The 19,549-nt window shown below is 44.0% G+C and overlaps 2 protein-coding genes across 3 annotated transcripts in view; one reads left to right on the forward strand and one right to left on the reverse strand.

The window, feature by feature from the left end:
* LOC128379406 (integrin alpha-3-like) overlaps positions 1-12,025 on the forward strand; it is a 28,567-nt gene extending 16,542 nt beyond the window's left edge. The window contains exons 15-28 of the mRNA XM_053339022.1: positions 1,710-1,853; positions 2,078-2,175; positions 4,382-4,550; positions 6,156-6,239; positions 7,863-7,942; positions 8,121-8,198; positions 8,279-8,381; positions 8,452-8,628; positions 8,843-8,962; positions 9,712-9,822; positions 9,928-10,026; positions 10,271-10,396; positions 10,556-10,698; positions 11,515-12,025. Coding sequence (XP_053194997.1) covers positions 1,710-1,853; positions 2,078-2,175; positions 4,382-4,550; positions 6,156-6,239; positions 7,863-7,942; positions 8,121-8,198; positions 8,279-8,381; positions 8,452-8,628; positions 8,843-8,962; positions 9,712-9,822; positions 9,928-10,026; positions 10,271-10,396; positions 10,556-10,666 — 1,500 coding nt within the window. The 3' untranslated portion in view covers positions 10,667-10,698; positions 11,515-12,025. The remainder of the gene's footprint in view (positions 1-1,709; positions 1,854-2,077; positions 2,176-4,381; positions 4,551-6,155; positions 6,240-7,862; positions 7,943-8,120; positions 8,199-8,278; positions 8,382-8,451; positions 8,629-8,842; positions 8,963-9,711; positions 9,823-9,927; positions 10,027-10,270; positions 10,397-10,555; positions 10,699-11,514) is intronic.
* Positions 12,026-14,630: 2,605 nt separating this feature from the next.
* On the reverse strand, positions 14,631-19,118 carry rdm1 (RAD52 motif containing 1). Of its 2 annotated transcripts, none has more exons than XM_053338614.1 (8): positions 19,097-19,118; positions 17,345-17,449; positions 17,097-17,267; positions 16,860-16,985; positions 16,635-16,782; positions 16,204-16,302; positions 15,427-15,503; positions 14,631-14,708 (listed from the first exon to the last, which is right to left on the reverse strand). In XM_053338614.1, exons 2-8 carry the CDS (start codon positions 17,447-17,449, stop codon positions 14,631-14,633), a joined length of 804 nt encoding a protein of 267 aa, XP_053194589.1. In that variant the 5' UTR covers positions 19,097-19,118. The 2 variants fall into 2 exon arrangements, with proteins under 2 accessions (XP_053194589.1, XP_053194590.1); XM_053338615.1 differs by lacking the exon at positions 19,097-19,118 and adding an exon at positions 19,091-19,096.
* Between the last annotated feature and the right edge of the window lie 431 nt (positions 19,119-19,549).

The raw sequence follows: 19,549 nt of genomic DNA on the forward strand, positions 1-19,549 counted from the left end.
ACTTAGAGTTACCTGTGTGATAAATTTCCCCTTGTTCATCAACATCAGCATCATGTCAGACCGGGTCCTGGCTGGACCCTAACCCTAACCCAGGCGCCTATTTGGTGCCAGTACAAAGCGTTATTAGGGGAGGCAGGTTTGGGAGCCTCCACAGCTCATCCAGTGGTGTCAGGACATATCCAGAGGAGAATTATGGATTATTGGATTATCTGATGCAAACCTGTGTACAATAGTCTGTGTGTGTTCATTAGCATTTGGTAGCTCTGTACTTTGCTCAGCACACAGAGTCAATTAACTGCTCGCTGTCACGTATTCAATGGAGATTTTGATCTCCTTTTCAAGCTTCACTATCCTCTTCATCAGTCTGTCACACTCTGTGCAGCTTTTATGTTGACTTTTGCCAGTCGGAGTATCTTAGTATGACAGGCTGGGTTGGGCTGATCTGCAGTTGCCCTCTAAAACTTTCTTGTGTCCCAAAAGTAAATTTTTGTTCCAGTGTAAAGGCTAAAACTGTCTTTGAAAACCCAGCTGCCAGTGAGCAGGTTAGTTTCACAGAGCCAGTTATGATGGTAAGGGTTAACAAACTCAAAGTAATGCCTGAGATCCTGAGACTAATCTTTCTGAAACTGGTCTTTGGTCAATGCTGGAAACCTGCAACAAAACTCTCCTGAAAGGAACAGTTTTTTGGACATTAGAGGGTTTCTCTTCGCTCTAAACAACAATGATGATGATGATGATGATGATGATGATGATGGACATGCAGGTTTAATTCATGATGTCTTACCCTAACCCATGTTTATGTTCAGGAGTAAAAGCTGTTAGACACTTCACATTCCTGCTGATCATTCTCCACATCATCTGTTCATTCAGGCAGCAGCTGGTTTTACTTCACTAACCCTAACCCTAACCTGCAGAGACCTGAAGACATGGTGTTGAAGAAAAATCTGAGACTGAGCTGGTCAAAATGTTTATTTGAAAAGTGTTGCTCAAATGTGGTGGACAGTCTGAAAACATAAAACACAAAACAGCTGATTGAAAATTAAACTAATATTTTTGTACAACAAGGAGACAGTAGACACATAAAGTGGCATCAGCTCATCTCAACAAGCAAAGAACAAACCTAACCTATTATAGCCTCTGAAGGAACGAAGAAATGATCTGTGATTGGTCAAGCGTGTCAATCTGTATGACTACAGCCAATTTCAAATAGCGATTCATTTACATACATGCATATTTATTACACAAATGTCATTTTATACAAGGGTCACACATCCCCGGACGCAGGAAAGTGGAGCCTTCAGCCATTAATGATTTAATGGCACTTAACTGGTTCTGCCCTTTCTGATCCAGAGTCTTTACCTTATCTGGGCACATGTCAGGAACCTGGCGACCATCAGACCCTTTAATGTAATAAATGAGAGCAGTCCTCACACACACAATCCACACATCCCAAAACTCAGAACTTCTATGTAAGTTGGGTTAGGGTTGGGTTAGGGTTAGGGTTAGGGCTAACCCTAACCCTAACCCTAACCCAGGAACCATTGGAAGGACATAGCAGTAAACATCTGAACAATAGCAAGGAGCACATTCCACAGCAGCACAGTTACAAGGCAAAAAAGTGATCTCACCTAAAATTAATGCATTGAACATGATAAACCATTTGTCGCTTCTTTACTTTTACACAAGGTTCTGTTCTCTGAGTTCTCCAGAGTCCGATCCGGGACAAAGTGGAACCGCTGGTGTTCTCTGTGAATGCCTCTCTGCACGAGAAGCTTCCCAGGAAAAGAAACGTCGTACAAGACCTGAAACATTTCCCTGTGCTGAGCCAGACTCCCAAACCCATCAGTACCCAGGTCAGAACCCAGCAAAGCCCATCAGAACCCAGAATGTATCATAACCAACGTCAGCACTAAACAGAACCCATTAGAACAAAGGTCAGAACCTATTGAAACCCCTGAGAGCCCAGGACTAAGACTTGCAGAATTTAGTTGAGTCAGAACAATTCATAAAACTGTCTAGATCCAACATCAGAACTCAGCATACATTAAAATCAAACTGTGTGCCTTCGTTTCATCAGATCCATATCCAGAAGGCTTGTGGGTCTGATAACCGTTGCCAAAGCAACCTGCAGATGACAGCACAGTTCACAGATGAGAACCAGAAACCCTTCGACATGTGAGTGAACTCCTGCAGTCAGCTAATGAACACACAGCGTCCCAGTTATCAACTGATCACTGATATTGATCAATCCAAATGTATTTCATGTATAATGAGAAAGGAAGACACGGGTCCCAGCTGTGACACGAAGGATCCAGGTCATGTAATCAAAAGCTACATATTTCTTTCTGCAGTGTGGTGAAGCATGTTTGAAACATTCACAGTCTTTCAGAATTATAAATCTATTTATTTGACACTTGCTCAAGTCAGGACTAACCGTAACCCTAACTGGATTTGAACTGACCTTGATGGACCCAGAACTGAATGTAAGACCTCACCTTACATTAAAGGACCTTAGACTTGAGACTTGAAATCCCTTAACTACTTGATTCAAATTGTTCCCTTAAGGGGTTAGGAACTGACCTGGAAGTTAGGCTTTTCCACAAGGAAGCCTTTGGGACTCCCCTCCTTGACTTCAGAAATGTTTTTGGCTTGCTCTAGAGGACCTGGAACTTATAGCAAGACTTGACTTGAAATTTAGGACTTGGCTTGACCAGGAACTTAATTTAGATTTCCCCACAAGGACCTGGGCTTGACTTGAATGGTAAATGGACTGTACTTATATAGCACTTTTCAAGTCTTTCAACCACTCAAAATGCTTTTACACTACTTGTCACATTCACCCGTTCACACACATTCATACACTGATGGCAGGGGCTACCACTCAGGAACCTGCTCATCAGGAGGAAACTAACCATTCATACACATTCACACAATGTGCCATTGAGAGCAATTTGGGGTTAAGTATCTTGCCCAAGGAACCATCAACGTGGACTGGAGGAGCCGGGAATCAAAATGCTGACCTTCTGATTTGGTGGATGACCACGCTAACCCTAACCCTAACCCATGAGTAGGGATGGGAATTGATAACATTTTATTGATATCAATGCCATTATTGATTCTGCTTATCAGTCTGATTCTTGATCGATTCCTGATCGGTTCTTTATGTGGAAAAAAAGTTGTCCCACACAGGTTTTCCTGTTTTATTATTTCCACTATCAATTACCTTAGATGCTCATGAATACATGAAACTTAAGTAGTTGGTAAGATTAGTGGTCTGCAGCCAAAAGTGCTTATTAATGACTGAATTAATTTGAAAGCACCTTACAGTCTCTGCCTGTATGACAATATCAAAGTGCTGTTATTAATGTTAATGTGATATATTAATAGCAGTGGAGCCTCTCTGCTGCACCATTAGCTCTAATAAAGTCAATACTGTTCACCACACTGAGCAGGTGAGACAGACTGAACAGTTATTTTCTTCACCTCTAAGTTGGTTTAAGTTGTTTAGTACTGCAGTGTTTGTTGGTCAGCCGGTCTCATTTGTTACTGCTCGCTGCTACTGGTCCCTCACTACTAACGTTAAACTGCTTACAGTGTAGAAAGTTCACATGTTCCTCTCACAAAGGTAATTATTTAGTCATTAAATAAATCAATTTGCAATTACTGCTGTTCTTGCTGAGGATAACTTTAGCATGTTGCTGTAAACAGTCAGGCAGCTACATTGCCCTCACAGAGCACAAAACAGAGAACCAGTTCTAAACCGGAAGCGGTTCTCTGTTCCCATCCCCACTCCCGAGTCACAGCTGTCCGACTTGAAACTTAAGACTTGACATGGACTTCCTTTAAAAGACTTCTCTCATGTTGTTGGGATTTGTCTTTGGCTTACCCTAAATGACCTGGAACTTGACTTGAACCTGCTCTTACAGACCTTGGACTTGATGTAAGACTTGAAGTGTATTTGTCCTATTGGGCCTGACTACTTTATTGATCCTCCCCTAAAGGACCCTAGACTTGAGATTCAACTTGAAATTTAATATGAAATTTCTCAAACATACTTGAGACTTGACTTAAGACTTATACAACTTGGACCTTTCAAAGGATTTCACTCTTTGATTTTAGACTTTGGCTCATCCCAAAGGACTTGGGACTAGCACTAAATGACTTGACTACCTGGTTTGAGACATAGATTGTAAAACTGTGACTGTGAGACTATGACAGAAACAGAAACTGTTGTAGTTAGAGGAGCAGACGTATTTGGTTTTCAGATGATTGGCAGTTTTCTGACATTACAAAGGTCCCATGTCCCCCAACCCATGTCTGAAAAAGACCACTGTACCATCTCAACAGACTCATTTGTCTTAGGAAATGTTTTTGTTTTCAGGAATCACGGCAGTCAGATGTTGCACTACAACAGCAGCATTGACCTACTGCTACTAGAGGTCAACGTCAGCAACACTCCAACACTGGGGCGACCAGCAGAGGACGCTCACAACACCATGTTGAACATTAGCATCCCACCATCACTCAGCTATTCTGGAGTCCGAACAGAGGTAGTGACGCTAAGGTTCTATGTCATACCGATTTTAGTAGCTGAGAAACAAGACAATGATGAGATAGAACATAATTTAATTTGCATAGAGTTAGATATTATGTTGAAGCTACAAATTAAGTTAATGAGCAAGAGCATGTTTGTAGAGAAGTGGGCAACATACATCAAGTGATCACGAGATCTTTGTTTTTGTTGTACCACATTTTCTAGGTTATAAATGTTTAATTTAAATGGATTGCAGGGAGGTCTATGAGTGTGGTCAGTTTTGAATGACATGAAAGACTCACTGTTTGCTTATGACAACTTGATTTAGACACAAAGGAATCAATATCTGATCTTAGACTTGAAGTGGACTTGTGCTAAAGGACTTAACTTGAGACTGACATTGACTAGCAATAAAGGGACTGACATTGTACTGTCCTCACCCTGAAAGACTCATCTTCTGGACTCGGGTCTTGACTGGGACTTAGTCTAAACAACTTAAAACTAGACTTAAGAGTCTAGAGTTTACTCCTTGACTTGAGACTCAGTTTAGATTGACCCTAATAGACTTCATTACTTTAGATGAGACACAGCTCAAACATATCCAAAAGGACTTCAGATTTAACTGATATTCACCCAGACTTAACTTAACTACTTAGAAACATGGACTTGCCCCAAAGGACCAAGAATTTGACTTGAGAGTTGTTTGCCCTTAAAGAACTGTGACTTGAGTGGAAGCTTGACCCTAAAGGAATTGATATTTGACTTGAATCTTCCTCTTAATTGTTTTTAATTCTTGGAAGGACTTGGTGCTTGACTTGATTTTGGGCTGGTTTTTTGGCCAGTTTTGACCGACCCTCCTTTGGACATGACAAACAGGACTTGACTTTAACTTACCCCAAAGGACTGAAGACTTGACATGGAGTTGCCCTAAAAGAGTTAAGAGGTAATTGTTTAACGTGGATTTGACCCAAAGGACCAAGAATTTGTCTTCAACATTAGTTCTGGGCTTTCCACTTGACCTGTCTTGCCACAAATTAATCTCTAATAATTTGTTGTTCAAAAGATGTTTGAGTCTCAAAGACTCATCCGGCTGATTGCTGTTAGAGTTTTATTGCCAGCAACAGAACCTGGAACCAAAACATACACAGACAGCGTCTATGCAGCCGAGTACATTTTCAACCAATCAGCTTTCTTTCAAAATAACATTTTGGCACTGATCAATATGATGCCCACTTCTTACGTTTGGAGACTGCTCCATCCAATTTTTCGGTTTTTGCTGGGACCTTTCAGCTCATTCAGCTCAGTTACTTTAAACTAGATTCACTACAGGCCATATCCATTTTAATACTGTTTAATTACTTATCTCTTTTTACAAATAATAATACCAAAATGTGTGGTATATTTAATCACACACATTTTAAGCTTATATTTATCAGATCATTATTCAGTAAGTGCAGAATCACATACATCCCTTCTTTTAACATAACGACCTCAGTTTGATTATCTTTAGCAAATAATAGCCAACGATCGAGTTCCCTTTTAGCAGATAAACATTATCAGCTCCTGACTTGAAGGATTCAGGACTTGATTTGGACCTTCAGCTGGTGTTGGTGTGTTTCAGGGTGACATCGCAGTGGTCGAGTGTTCTGTTGATGGAACGGTTCTCCTGTGTGAGCTGGGGAACCCGTTCAAAAGCAACCAGACGGTACAGAACATCCTTCACAGTCTGTTACTGCTGACACTGTAATACTGCTGTCTGTCCTGCTGTCTGTACTGCTGTCTGTTACTGCTGTCTGCTCTGCTGTCTGTTACTGCTGTCTGCACTGATGTCTGTTACTGCTGTCTACTCTGCTGTCTGTTACTGCTGTCTGCTCTGCTGTCTGTCCTGCTGTCTGTCCTGCTGTCTGTCCTGCTGTCTGTTACTGCTGTCTGCTCTGCTGTCTGTCCTGCTGTCTGTTACTGCTGTCTGCTCTGCTGTCTGTCCTGCTGTCTGTTACTGCTGTCTGTCCTGCTGTCTGTTACTGCTGTCTGTTACTGCTGTCTGTTACTGCTGTCTGCCCTGCTGTCTGTTACTGCTATCTGTCCTGCTGTCTGTCCTGCTGTCTGTCCTGCTGTCTGTCCTGCTGTCTGTTACTGCTGTCTGTCCTGCTGTCTGTTACTGCTGTCTGTTACTGCTGTCTGCCCTGCTGTCTGTTACTGCTATCTGTCCTGCTGTCTGTTACTGCTATCTGTCCTGCTGTCTGTACTGCTGTCTGTTACTGCTATCTGTCCTGCTGTCTGCTCTGTTGTCTGTACTGCTGTCTGTTACTGCTGTCTGCTCTGCTGTCTGTTACTGCTGTCTGTACTACTGTCTGTCCTGCTGTCTGTTACTGCTATCTGTCCTGCTGTCTGCTCTGCTGTCTGTTACTGCTGTCTGCTCTGCTGTCTGTTACTGCTGTCTGTTCTGCTGTCTGTACTGCTGTCTGTTACTGCTGTCTGTTACTGCTGTCTGTCCTGCTGTCTGTTACTGCTATCTGTCCTGCTGTCTGCTCTGCTGTCTGTACTGCTGTCTGTTACTGCTGTCTGTTACTGCTGTCTGTTACTGCTGTCTGTACTGCTGTCTGTTACTGCTGTCTGTCCTGCTGTCTGTCCTGCTGTCTGTCTACTCTGCTGTCTGTTACTGCTGTCTGTCCTGCTGTCTGTTACTGCTGTCTGTCCTGCTGTCTGTCCTGCTGTCTGTCTACTCTGCTGTCTGTTACTGCTGTCTGTCCTGCTGTCTGTTACTGCTGTCTGTACTGCTGCCTGTTACTGCTGTCTGTCCTGCTGTCTGTCCTGCTGCCTGTTACTGCTGTCTGTGACTGCTGTCTGTCCTGCTGTCTGTCCTGCTGTCTGTGACTGCTGTCTGTCCTGCTGTCTGTCCTGCTGTCTGTTACTGCTGTTTGTCTACTCTGCTGTCTGTTACTGCTGTCTGTACTGCTGTCTGTACTGCTGTCTGTACTGCTGTCTGTTACTGCTGTTTGTCTACTCTGCTGTCTGTCCTGCTGTCTGTCCTGCTGTCTGTTACTGCTGTCTGTCCTGCTGTCTGTCCTGCTGTCTTTCCTGCTGTCTGTCCTGCTGTCTGTTACTACTGTCTGTACTGCTGTCTGTACTGCTGTCTGTTACTGCTGTTTGTCTACTCTGCTGTCTGTCCTGCTGTCTGTCCTGCTGTCTGTCCTGCTGTCTGTTACTGCTGTCTGTCCTGCTGTCTGTCCTGCTGTCTGTCCTGCTGTCTGTCCTGCTGTCTGTACTGCTGTCTGTCCTGCTGTCTGTAAACCTGCTAAGTATGTTTCTGATCTTTGGTCCTTTTCAGGTTAAGGTGTCGATCATCTTTCAGTCGTCTGAAATCAGTTTGGACACTAAAGAGATTCATTCTGTGCTGCAGCTGTCCACGTAGGACACACACACACACACACACACACACACTCTCACACACACACACACACACTCTCACACACACACACACACACACACACACACACCCACTCTCTCACACACACACACACACACACACACAGTTTTCTGGCTCTGTGATTGGACAGTTATGAGCTCGTCCTCTTTGTGTCTTCAGGCTCAGTGAACAGAAGGATCTGCTTCCTGTCTCTGTCTCCCTGCTGGTGGAGTATTCCCTGCAGACGTCTCTCAGTCTGTACGTACAAACACAACAAACCCTAACCCTATTGGTCCTGATGACATCAGCTCTCTGATTGGCCGATTGTGTTCTGACAGGATCAAACAGCCGGACTCCGTCTCTTTCGGTGGTCATGTGATCGGTGAGTCGGCCATGAATGAGATGGCAGATGTTGGCGGTCTGCTGCTCTTCAGCTTCCAGGTTAGTGACATCGATGTGATCTGTGATGGAGCGTAACCAGACCAGGTGTTCACCTGCGTCTCTCCAACAGGTGCACCTCATTGGGAAGCCGCTGGGTCACCTTGGGAACCTGGAAGTGAAGTTTGATTGGCCGAGAGAAGTGTCCAATGGGAAGTGGCTGTTCTACCTGACAGAGATTCAAGTGAACGGCACCTCAGAGTCTCACTGCACGCCGCCCGGCAACATCGTCAACCCCCTCAACCTCACGGTAACCATGGCAGTCCTGACCTGAAACATTTCAGAATAAAGGACAGAAACGGTTACTAGAATATTTTATCAAACTTTATCTTGAAACATGATCCTCTTCTGTTTCCTGCTGGCACATTTAAATGTGCTTTAAATATGATGTTTCTGATCATTGTGAGTCCTCCTGTCTTTAAACTGTCTCTGATCTTCTGTTCCTGTTTGCTCATCTGTCAAAGGAGGAGAAGAAAAAGGCGAAGAGGAGTCTGGAGGAGGTGATGGAGACACGGGAGCAACAAAGAATAACGACTCTACCTGTCCTCAACCAGCAGGGACAGAAGAAGAAGTCTTACACTCTGGTACAAACATGTTGTTAGTGCAGTACTGAAGCCACCCACAAGAGGAACTGTGAGATTCAGATCCAGAACACTGCATGCTACAAAAACCTGCTGAACATGACAAACCAGAGAGCTCTCCTCCTGTTCACCAAAGGCAGATCACACTAGATAGTTTGCAACAGAGATGCATGAACAACTCTACAACAAACCTTCAACAGCAATAGCTGAATTGTTGGCTACAGCATGCAGGTCGGTTAACATTGTGGAGGACGAGGGTCTGCCTTTAGCGAGCAGGAAGAGGTCTCTCTTTATCAGCTGTATGTTTGCCAGCAGATGGTATTTGAGACTCGACATACTCCGGTGGTAACCCAATTCACATCAACAACAAATGTAAATAACTTTGGTGTTGTGGATAGAACATCTGACCGGGCTTTGGAGCTGAATTTTCTCTTCACAAGACACTTTTCTTTCTCCATTTCTGCTTGCTTTCCAAAACGTTAGTGCTGCATCGCTTCCTTATTTCCAACCTACAGGCTGGGACAGGTCGAACACAATGTGCACAAAAGGACTGCTGTTAAAATCAATCTGCATTAATGTGTTAACTTTGACAGCCCTAATATATGTATTTATGATTATTGTGTACGCTGCTACATTTCTGTCTTTGTGAGGACATTTTATTCCATCCTCACTCCTTCTTAGTCATGTTTGAAGGTTCAGACTTGGTTCAGGATTCTGGGTCCTCACAAGTCTAAAAGTGTTTGTGTGTGTAGGATTGTGGTGGCGGGGCTAACTGTGTGACGTTCGTGTGTCCGCTGGTGAATATGAACAACTCAGCAACTCTGACAGTTAAAGCCAGACTGTGGAGCTCCACCATGATCGAGGTACTTTATAAGCTGATATTTTATCAGGGCTAACTGTGTTTCTGCCCCCTAGTGGCCAAAGTATCCTATTGTTTCTTTGAATCAGACCTTCTTGTGTGTTTTTAGGACTACAGCGATGCGAGGGTTGTGTCAGTCCGAGGTCGGGCAACTCTGAACCTGCAGACCAACAAACCGACCATCAACATGCAATCTCACGACACAGAGGTAACAGCCTGCTAATAGCGCCTCCTACAGGCCGCAGCACTCATTACATCTACAATATGAATGAGAAGTGCGTGTAATCATCATTTCCGTTACACTGTGGATGTGTCATGTGGGTTTGTTCGTTTGAGTTTGTAAAGGTGTGTCATTCAGTTGCAGAAAGGAAAGTTTCCTTTCGTAAAGATGGTCGAGTGCTGAAGGACATTAGAAAGGAAACACCTTATGATTCAGAGTTCTTCTTCTGCAGATTGTTGTCCACATTTATCCAGACTCAGGGCAGCCAGTGGACTCTGGTGCCCCTGTGTGGATCATCGTGGTGTCTGTCCTGGTTGGGGTCTTCCTGCTGGCTCTGATCTGCCTGCTGCTCTGGAAGGTAAAACTGATGACGAAGCTTCTCCCTCATAACTGCTTCTAGTTTTAGGATCAACTCAACTTTCCACATGACTATTTTTGTCATCATAAAATCATTGGTGTGTACCTCATCATCACCTCCTGTTGGTAAAGTGCTGTTGTATCGCCCCCTGCTGTTCAGTGTGGTTTCTTCAGGAGAGCCAGCACCAGAGAGCTGTACAAGGCAAAGACCCAGAAAGCCCACATGAAGAGCCAGCCGTCTGAGGCCGACAGGCTGACCGAGGAGCTCTGAGGCTGGACAGACGTCTGCCAGAGAGCCCTGCTGTAAGGACCTTCTAGCTTCAATGTTGATTGTCAATGTGCTTCCCTCTTCTCTCCTTCCTCTCCTTCCTCTCTCTCCTCTCCTTCCTCTCTCTCCTCTCTACTCCAACCGGTCCAGGCAGATGTTCTCCCACTCTGAGTCTGGTTCTGAGGGTTCTTCCTGTTAAAAGATGTTCTCCCACTCTGAGTCTGGTTCTGAGGGTTCTTCCTGTTAAAAGATGTTCTCCCACTCTGAGTCTGGTTCTGAGGGTTCTTCCTGTTAAAAGATGTTCTCCCACTCTGAGTCTGGTTCTGAGGGTTCTTCCTGTTAAAAGATGTTCTCCCACTCTGAGTCTGGTTCTGAGGGTTCTTCCTGTTAAAAGATGTTCTCCCACTCTGAGTCTGGTTCTGAGGGTTCTTCCTGTTAAAAGATGTTCTCCCACTCTGAGTCTGGTTCTGAGGGTTCTTCCTGTTAAAAGATGTTCTCCCACTCTGAGTCTGGTTCTGAGGGTTCTTCCTGTTAAAAGATGTTCTCCCACTCTGAGTCTGGTTCTGAGGGTTCTTCCTGTTAAAAGATGTTCTCCTACTCTGAGTCTGGTTCTGAGGGTTCTTCCTGTTAAAAGATGTTCTCCCACTCTGAGTCTGGTTCTGAGGGTTAGGGCTCTATGTGGAAAGAGCCTTCACATGACTCTGTTTTGGTGCTTTATAAATAAAGATTGATTGAATGATTGATTGAAGGACCAGCAGACTGACTGTTAATGACTCTGTTTACAGTTGGTTTACCTTTTACTGACAGCCCCGTCTCACTTTACCTGTTACTGTCTGTTTTCTCCTCCGCAGTCTGTCCAGTGTTGGGAGCTTTTATTTTGGTTAACTTCCGTCCTCCCAGCTGCTCTGTGTCCATCTGATCAATAACTGTCTGCAGTGTGGTTTCTCCGTGAGGCGGCAGGTGTGGCGAACAGCGGCGTTGCACCAGGGGAGGATTATGGGTAATGAGACGCCCGACGCTGGGTCACATCATGGACCGAGACGCACTGACGGACTGCTGTTTCCATGGAAACCAGACCAACACACTGCCAACACCAGCTGCCGTCGGGTGAAAACCTTGTAAACATGAAACACGGAGATACGAGCTTTCCATCTGACGGCAGTCATGTGACTCAATATTTGATGTTTTTTATGATGTTGTGTGTGCGTGAATATTTCCCAGCATCCTCCTTGTCTGAGTGAGAATATATGTAAAGAAGTTAATATTGATTGAATATTGATCAAAATGTTCCTCATATCAGGTTGATTGACAGAGCGGACCGATCAATTAAAGAAAGAATGTATTGTTTAAAACATGGCAGCAGGGTTCAGTGCTAACAGCTTTAATGGGTTAGGGTCGTAAATGTCGTGAGCTAATACTTGTTTTGTGTTCAAGTGACGTCTGAAATGATTGTTTTTGTTGTTTTATTTCAAAATTCAAACAGCTGACTGAGGTATATTTAAATACTAAGAACTGTCTGTATGAACATGATGTGATATTTCGGGTCCTGTTTGTTGATATTAAAGTATTTTCTGATGATTTACTGATTTCAGCTGTTCTGTTAAAGTTGGTGCAGAATCAATCAGTGATGCAGTAAAGTGTGTGATGTTGCAGTAAAGTGTGTGATGTTGCAGTAAAGTGTGTGATGCTGCAGTAAAGTGTGTTATGGTAGAAGCTGCAGCAGTATCAGAGTGTTTGTAGCTGTGGGTTAAGGTCAGGGTTCAGGTTCAGGTTCAGGGTCAGGGTTCAGGTTCAGGGTTCAGATGTGGGTCCATGAGGTGGACAGGTAAGCACTGAGCCAGATGATTTGATAGGCAGCAGGTGTGAGGAACCCTGAGAGGAACCCTGACAGGAACCCTGAGAGGAACCCTGACAGGAACCCTGAGAGGAACCCTCACCTCCACAACTGGTTCAATTATCCACAAAGTTCAGCTGAGAGAAGAACCAGGACCTGAAGAGACCTGTGAGTGGAGGTAAGACCATGACCTCTGGCAGTATGTGGTTCAGCTCAGACTAGGACCAGACCCTGGCAGTATGTGGTTCAGCTCAGACTAGGACCAGACCCTGGCAGTATGTGGTTCAGTTCAGACTAGGACCAGACTCTGGCAGTATGTGGTTCAGCTCAGACTAGGACCAGACCCTGGCAGTATGTGGTTCAGCTCAGACTAGGACCAGACCCTGGCAGTATGTGGTTCAGCTCAGACGTTTAAATATTTCCTCCTGAAGTGATCCGCATCAGCTGATCGTTAATGACATCACAGAACGGTAACCTGGCAACAGCATCAGCTGATCGTTAATGACATCACAGAACGGTAACCTGGCAACAGCATCAGCTGATCGTTAATGACATCACAGAACGGTAACCTGGCAACAGCATCAGCTGGTGGAGTTACTGGTCTGATGTTAAACACAGAGTTTGATTGGCTGATGTTAAACAGGGTTAATGATGAGGAGCGTCAGGGTTAGGGTTAGGAGAAGAAGAACCCTTTAATGATGAGGAGCGTCAGGGTCAGGGTTAGGAGAAGAAGAACCCTTTAATGATGAGGAGCGTCAGGGTCAGGGTTAGGAGAAGAAGAACCCTTTAATGATGAGGAGCGTCAGGGTTAGGGTTAGGAGAAGAAGGACCCTTTAATGATGAGGAGCGTCAGGGTTAGGGTTAGGAGAAGAATCCTTTAATGATGAGGAGCGTCAGGGTTAGGGTTAGGAGAAGAATCCTTTAATGATGTGGAGCGTCAGGGTTAGGGTTAGGAGAAGAAGAATCCTTTAATGATGTGGAGCGTCAGGGTTAGGGTTAGGAGAAGAATCCTTTAATGATGAGGAGCGTCAGGGTTAGGGTTAGGGTTAGGAGAAGAAGAATCCTTTAATGATGAGGAGTGTCAGGGTTAGGGTTAGGAGGAGATGAATCCTTTAATGATGAGGAGCGTCAGGGTTAGGGTTAGGAGAAGAAGAATCCTTTAATGATGTGGAGCGTCAGGGTTAGGGTTAGGAGAAGAAGAATCCTTTAATGATGAGGAGCGTCAGGGTTAGGGTTAGGAGAAGAATCCTTTAATGATGAGGAGCGTCAGGGTTAGGGTTAGGAGAAGAAGAATCCTTTAATGATGAGGAGCGTCAGGGTTAGGGTTAGGAGAAGAATCCTTTAATGATGAGGAGCGTCAGGGTTAGGGTTAGGAGAAGAATCCTTTAATGATGTGGAGCGTCAGGGTTAGGGTTAGGAGAAGAAGAATCCTTTAATGATGAGGAGCGTCAGGGTTAGGGTTAGGAGAAGAAGAATCCTTTAATGATGAGGAGCGTCAGGGTCAGGGTTAGGAGAAGAAGAATCCTTTAATGATGAGGAGCGTCAGGGTTAGGGTTAGGAGAAGAAGAATCCTTTAATGATGAGGAGCGTCAGGGTCAGGGTTAGGAGAAGAATCCTTTAATGATGAGGAGCGTCAGGGTTAGGGTTAGGAGAAGAAGAATCCTTTAATGATGAGGAGCGTCAGGGTTAGGGTTAGGAGAAGAAGAATCCTTTAATGATGAGGAGCGTCAGGGTTAGGGTTAGGAGAAGAATCCTTTAATGATGAGGAGCGTCAGGGTTAGGGTTAGGAGAAGAAGAATCCTTTAATGATGAGGAGCGTCAGGGTTAGGGTTAGGAGAAGATGAACCCTTTAATGATGAGGAGCGTCAGCTGCGACGGTTCAGATGCATCGCGTTAAAATAAATCCGATATGAATCCGATTCAGCAGCCAATCAGCTCTCAGTCTGCCCTCCACTCATCAGTTCAGCATTTAACAGTGTTTGCCCCCCCCCCCCCCCCCCCCACGAATAATAACCTGAACCTGATGAAGCGCGTTAAGGCAGATTTATAGATTTAATGACAGGAGGAGAGGCTTAGGAGTGAAAAACATTTATTACATGAATTAAATACGACAGTAACTCGATGATCTGGAGTCTAAGACACCGTGAGATCCCACTCTTCATCATCATCATCATCTTCATCAGGGCAGTCGGTCCAGTTCACCTCGTTTACCTGCAGACACGTCAGAGAGTCACCAGTCGTTACTCAACAGGTAGACAGGTAGACAGGTGGGGACAGCTAGACAGGTGGGGACAGGTAGACAGGTGGGGACAGGTAGACAGGTAGACAGGTGGGGACATGTGGGGACATGTGGGGACAGGTAGACAGGTGGGGACATGTGGGGACAGGTAGACAGGTGGGGACAGGTGTGTACAGGTAGACAGGTGGACACGTGGGGACAGGTAGACAGGTGGGGACATGTGGGGACAGGTAGACAGGTGGGGACAGGTGTGTACAGGTAGACAGGTGGACACGTGGGGACAGGTAGACAGGTGGAGACAGGTAGACAGGTAGGGACAGGTAGACAGGTGGGGACAGGTAGACAGGTGGGGACATGTGGGGACAGCTAGACAGGTGGGGACAGGTAGACAGGTAGGGACAGGTAGACAGGTGGGGACAGGTAGACAGGTGGGGACATGTGGGGACAGCTAGACAGGTGGGGACAGGTAGACAGGTGGGGACAGGTAGACAGGTGGACAGGTGGACAGGTAGACAGGTGGACAGGTAGACAGGTGGACAGGTGGGGACAGGTGGGGACAGGTAGACAGGTGGACAGGTAGACAGGTGGGGACATGTGGGGACAGGTAGACAGGTGGACAGGTAGACAGGTGGACAGGTGGACAGGTGGACAGGTGGGGACAGGTGGGGACAGGTAGACAGGTGAGTTTACCTGCAGGACTCCTTCAGTGTGTTCAGGTATAAACTGATCTGAGGTCTGTTTCAGTTCCACCATCACTTTACCGTCAGCTGCAGAGAGAAGAAGAGTCAGTACTACTGCAGTACTACTCTAGTGCTACTGCAGTACTACTCTAGTACTACTGCAGTACTACTCTAGTGCTACTGCAGTACTATTCTAGTACTATTGTAGTACTACTCTAGTACCTTGTACAGTACTACTCTAGTACTACTGCAGTACTACTCTAGTACCTTGTACAGTACTACTCTAGTACTACTGCAGTACTACTCTAGTACCTTGTACAGTACTAGTGTAGTACTACTGCAGTACTACTCTACTGCTTTCTACATAATTAATTAATTATTATCAGTCTGTTCTAACGAGTCTCTAAAGACTCTCCAGCTGCTCCAGCTAACGCTAACCAGCTAACGCTAACCCAGCTAACGCTAACCCAGCTAACCCTAACCCAGCTAACGCTTCACTGCATCCTCTTCCTGTAAAATCTACAATATAATTTAAAATCCTTCTCCTCACTTTCAAAGCTCTTAATGATCAGGTTCCTTATAGAACCTTATGAACCTACTAGAACACTGGGCTCCTAGCTCATAGAACCTTATGAACCTACTAGAACACTGCGCTCCCAGCTCATAGAACCTTATGAACCTACTAGAACACTGCGCTCCCAGCTCATAGAACCTTATGAACCTACTAGAACACTGCGCTCCCAGCTCATAGAACCTTATGAACCTACTAGAACCCTGTGCTTAGTACCCAGCAGTATGAGCAGGACTGAGGAGAACGCGTGGATCAGAGCTTTTTGTGTGACGAGTCTCTGAAGTCGACGTCGCTGCTGAATCAGAACGTCTGGACCTGAAACACAAACACAACAATCACTCAACCCGAACCCAGTAATCTATTACTCTGTTACTCTATTACTCTGTTACTGTTACTCTATTACGCTGTTACTGATACTCTATTACTCTATTACTCTGTTACTCTCTGTAAAAGAAACAGCAGCAGGACTTTGCTGGATTGGTACTCTGACTGTAAACAGGAAGTGAGGCTTGGTACTCTGACTGTAAACAGGAAGTGAGGCTTGGTACTCTAGCTGTAAACAGGAAGTGAGGCTTGGTACTCTGACTGTAAACAGGAAGTGAGGCTTGGTACTCTGACTGTAAACAGGAAGTGAGGCTTGGTCCCACCTGTGCAGGTGAAGCAGTGTTCGGCGGCGGCGGCTCCTCGGGTGTTCTGACCGTGACGAGGGAAGCTGAGCTGCAGCAGACAGCCGAACCTGAGCCTCCGTCTGACCTCGCCATCCTCCTCCTCTTCTTCGTTGGTGAGCTCCTTCATCTGAGGACGACAGACAGGAAGTCACCTGCTGACACCTGACACCTGAGCGGCGCTATGTCACATGATACATTTCTCACTGTGATGATGTCAGAGGTCCAGCCGTTGAATCCCAGGCAGTGATTGGCCAGTTCCAGGCAGCGGGCATGGCTCAGCGGTCTGCCGTCAGACAGGAAGTGAGGTGTCTGTTTGGAGCTCAGCCTCACCTGAACACACAAAGGTGATCGGCCTGTTACCATGGCAACAACCCCGTCAGCTGGTTAATAAACATTGAATCGTCATTTGTAAGACGAGCGTGAGCTGAAAGCTCTGAGCACCTTGAGTGGAGAGCTCTGGAACAGCGAGCGTCCGTCAGTGCGTCGCTGAGCGGCGGCGGCGTGAGCGGCCGAGTAGAACTTCACCAAACCGTAAAAACCGGCAGGACTCAGAGGAAACACCTTCAGCAGGTAGAGCGGACCGAAGGACGAGAACACGGCGTGCAGGCTGCGCTGAAGGAGGAGCAGAAGAAGAAAAGCGTCTCAGGTAAAAAGCGACAGTCAGGTGAAACGGTCTCGGGTAAACTTACATAAACGTCAGCGTGAGTCTGAGACGGCTCGATGTTCCACACAAACACCGTCTTATTGTTCTCCACAGGAACCACGAACTCCACCAGGTCCACCTGGACCGCCATCTACAACACAGTATAATAACATAATACAGTATAATAATATAATATAGTATAATAATATAATACAGTATAATAATATAATACAGTATAATAATATAATACAGTATAATAATATAATATAGTATAATAATATAGTAACTGGATCATATAAATAAATGATTTGCTGCCTGTGAGCTTTAAATGTTATCAACAGTAAATTACTTAAATTACTTTATACTGTTTGACTCTGTTGTAGAAAAAAGTGTATCTTTAGATTAAAGTATATGATGTAAACATTAAATGTGCAGCATTAACCCTGCACCTTTTAATAAGTTAACCAAACTTTTAATAAGTTAACTAAGCCTTTAATAGGTTAACTAAGCCTTTAATAGGTTAACTAAGCCTTTAATAAGTTAACTAACCCTTTAATAAGTTAACTAACCCTTTAATAAGTTAACTAAGCCTTTAATAAGTTAACTAAGCCTTTAATAGGTTAACTAAGCCTTTAATGGGTTAACTAACCCTTTAATAAGTTAACTAAGCCTTTAATAGGTTAACTAAGCCTTTAATAGGTTAACTAAGCCTTTAATAAGTTAACTAAGCCTTTAATAGGTTAACTAAGCCTTTAATAAGTTAACCAAACTTTTAATAAGTTAACTAACCCTTTAATAGGTTAACTAAGCCTTTAATGGGTTAACTAACCCTTTAATAAGTTAACCAAACTTTTAATAAGTTAACTAAGCCTTTAATGGGTTAACTAACCCTTTAATAAGTTAACCAAACTTTTAATAAGTTAACTAAGCCTTTAATAGGTTAACTAAGCCTTTAATAGGTTAACTAAGCCTTTACTAAGTTAACTAAGCCTTTAATAAGTTAAATAAGCCTTTAATAGGTTAACTAAGCCTTTAATAAGTTAACTAAGTCTTTTATAAGTTAACTAAGCCTTTAATAGGTTAACTAAGCCTTTAATAAGTTAACTAAGCCTTTTATAAGTTAACTAAGCCTTTACTAAGTTAACTAAGCCTTTTATAAGTTAACTAAGCCTTTAATAGGTTAACTAAGCCTTTAATGGGTTAACTAACCCTTTAATAAGTTAACCAAACTTTTAATAAGTTAACTAAGCCTTTAATGGGTTAACTAACCCTTTAATAAGTTAACCAAACTTTTAATAAGTTAACTAAGCCTTTAATAGGTTAACTAAGCCTTTAATAGGTTAACTAAGCCTTTACTAAGTTAACTAAGCCTTTAATAAGTTAAATAAGCCTTTAATAGGTTAACTAAGCCTTTAATAAGTTAACTAAGTCTTTTATAAGTTAACTAAGCCTTTAATAGGTTAACTAAGCCTTTAATAAGTTAACTAAGCCTTTTATAAGTTAACTAAGCCTTTACTAAGTTAACTAAGCCTTTTATAAGTTAACTAAGCCTTTAATAAGTTAACTAACCCTTTAATGTTTAAACTTGCAGTATTAACTATTAACTCCGTTAAATCAGCAGATTTCTGAATGGAGTCTGGTTAGTTGCGTTTTACAGTTTAACATTAATCTGACATTATTATTATTATATAATCAAACTTTTATAATAACGTCCTCAGCTCGTTAACTGGTGCTGTTTAACTTATTATCGTTCATTTTATTTATTTTAATCATTTAAAATAATTTTACTCACACAAACTTTTCCGGTTTCATAAAATGGAGTTTACCGCGCTTCCGGTGAAGGGCGGGGCCTGTCCCCTTCTTCTTCCGGCAGGCTTACGCAAGCGTTACGCTGTTTGCGCCGGACCAAACGGAGCAGTACTACCGGAAACCGTGTGTGTGTGTGTGTGTCGGGGGGGGGGTGTTGCTACCATAGACATAATAAAGAGTAGACGCCGCATCGACCGCTACTGCCTATTGGCGCTAAGGAGCCGTGGGGCCGCCATCTTGGACCGGTCACCCGCTCCACTGAGGAGCCGTGGGGCCGCCATCTTGGACCGGTCACCAGCTCCAGTCAGTGTAATCTTTTTTTTTTTTTTTTTTTTTTATTGAACACAAGTTATACACAAAATACACATTTATACAAAATACTCATAGAGGAAAATACAATCCAAGTAAGAAAATAAAACATACTTTGGGGGGGGGGTAACAT

The sequence above is a fragment of the Scomber japonicus genome, chromosome 18, assembly GCF_027409825.1.
Source record: "Scomber japonicus isolate fScoJap1 chromosome 18, fScoJap1.pri, whole genome shotgun sequence".
Classification (NCBI taxonomy): domain Eukaryota; kingdom Metazoa; phylum Chordata; class Actinopteri; order Scombriformes; family Scombridae; genus Scomber; species Scomber japonicus.

What these genes read in the sequence shown, in the direction of transcription:
- rdm1 (XM_053338614.1), bottom strand. Translation starts at nt 17,449, where the DNA reads ATGGCGGTCCAGGTGGACCTGGTGGAGTTCGTGGTTCCTGTGGAGAAC. An exon ending in AGACTCACGCTGACGTTTAT is followed by an intron (nt 17,268 to 17,344) that starts GTAAGTTTACCC and finishes CTCCTCCTTCAG; the next exon opens with CGCAGCCTGCACGCCGTGTT. An exon ending in GGACCTCTGACATCATCACA is followed by an intron (nt 16,783 to 16,859) that starts GTGAGAAATGTA and finishes TGTCGTCCTCAG; the next exon opens with ATGAAGGAGCTCACCAACGA.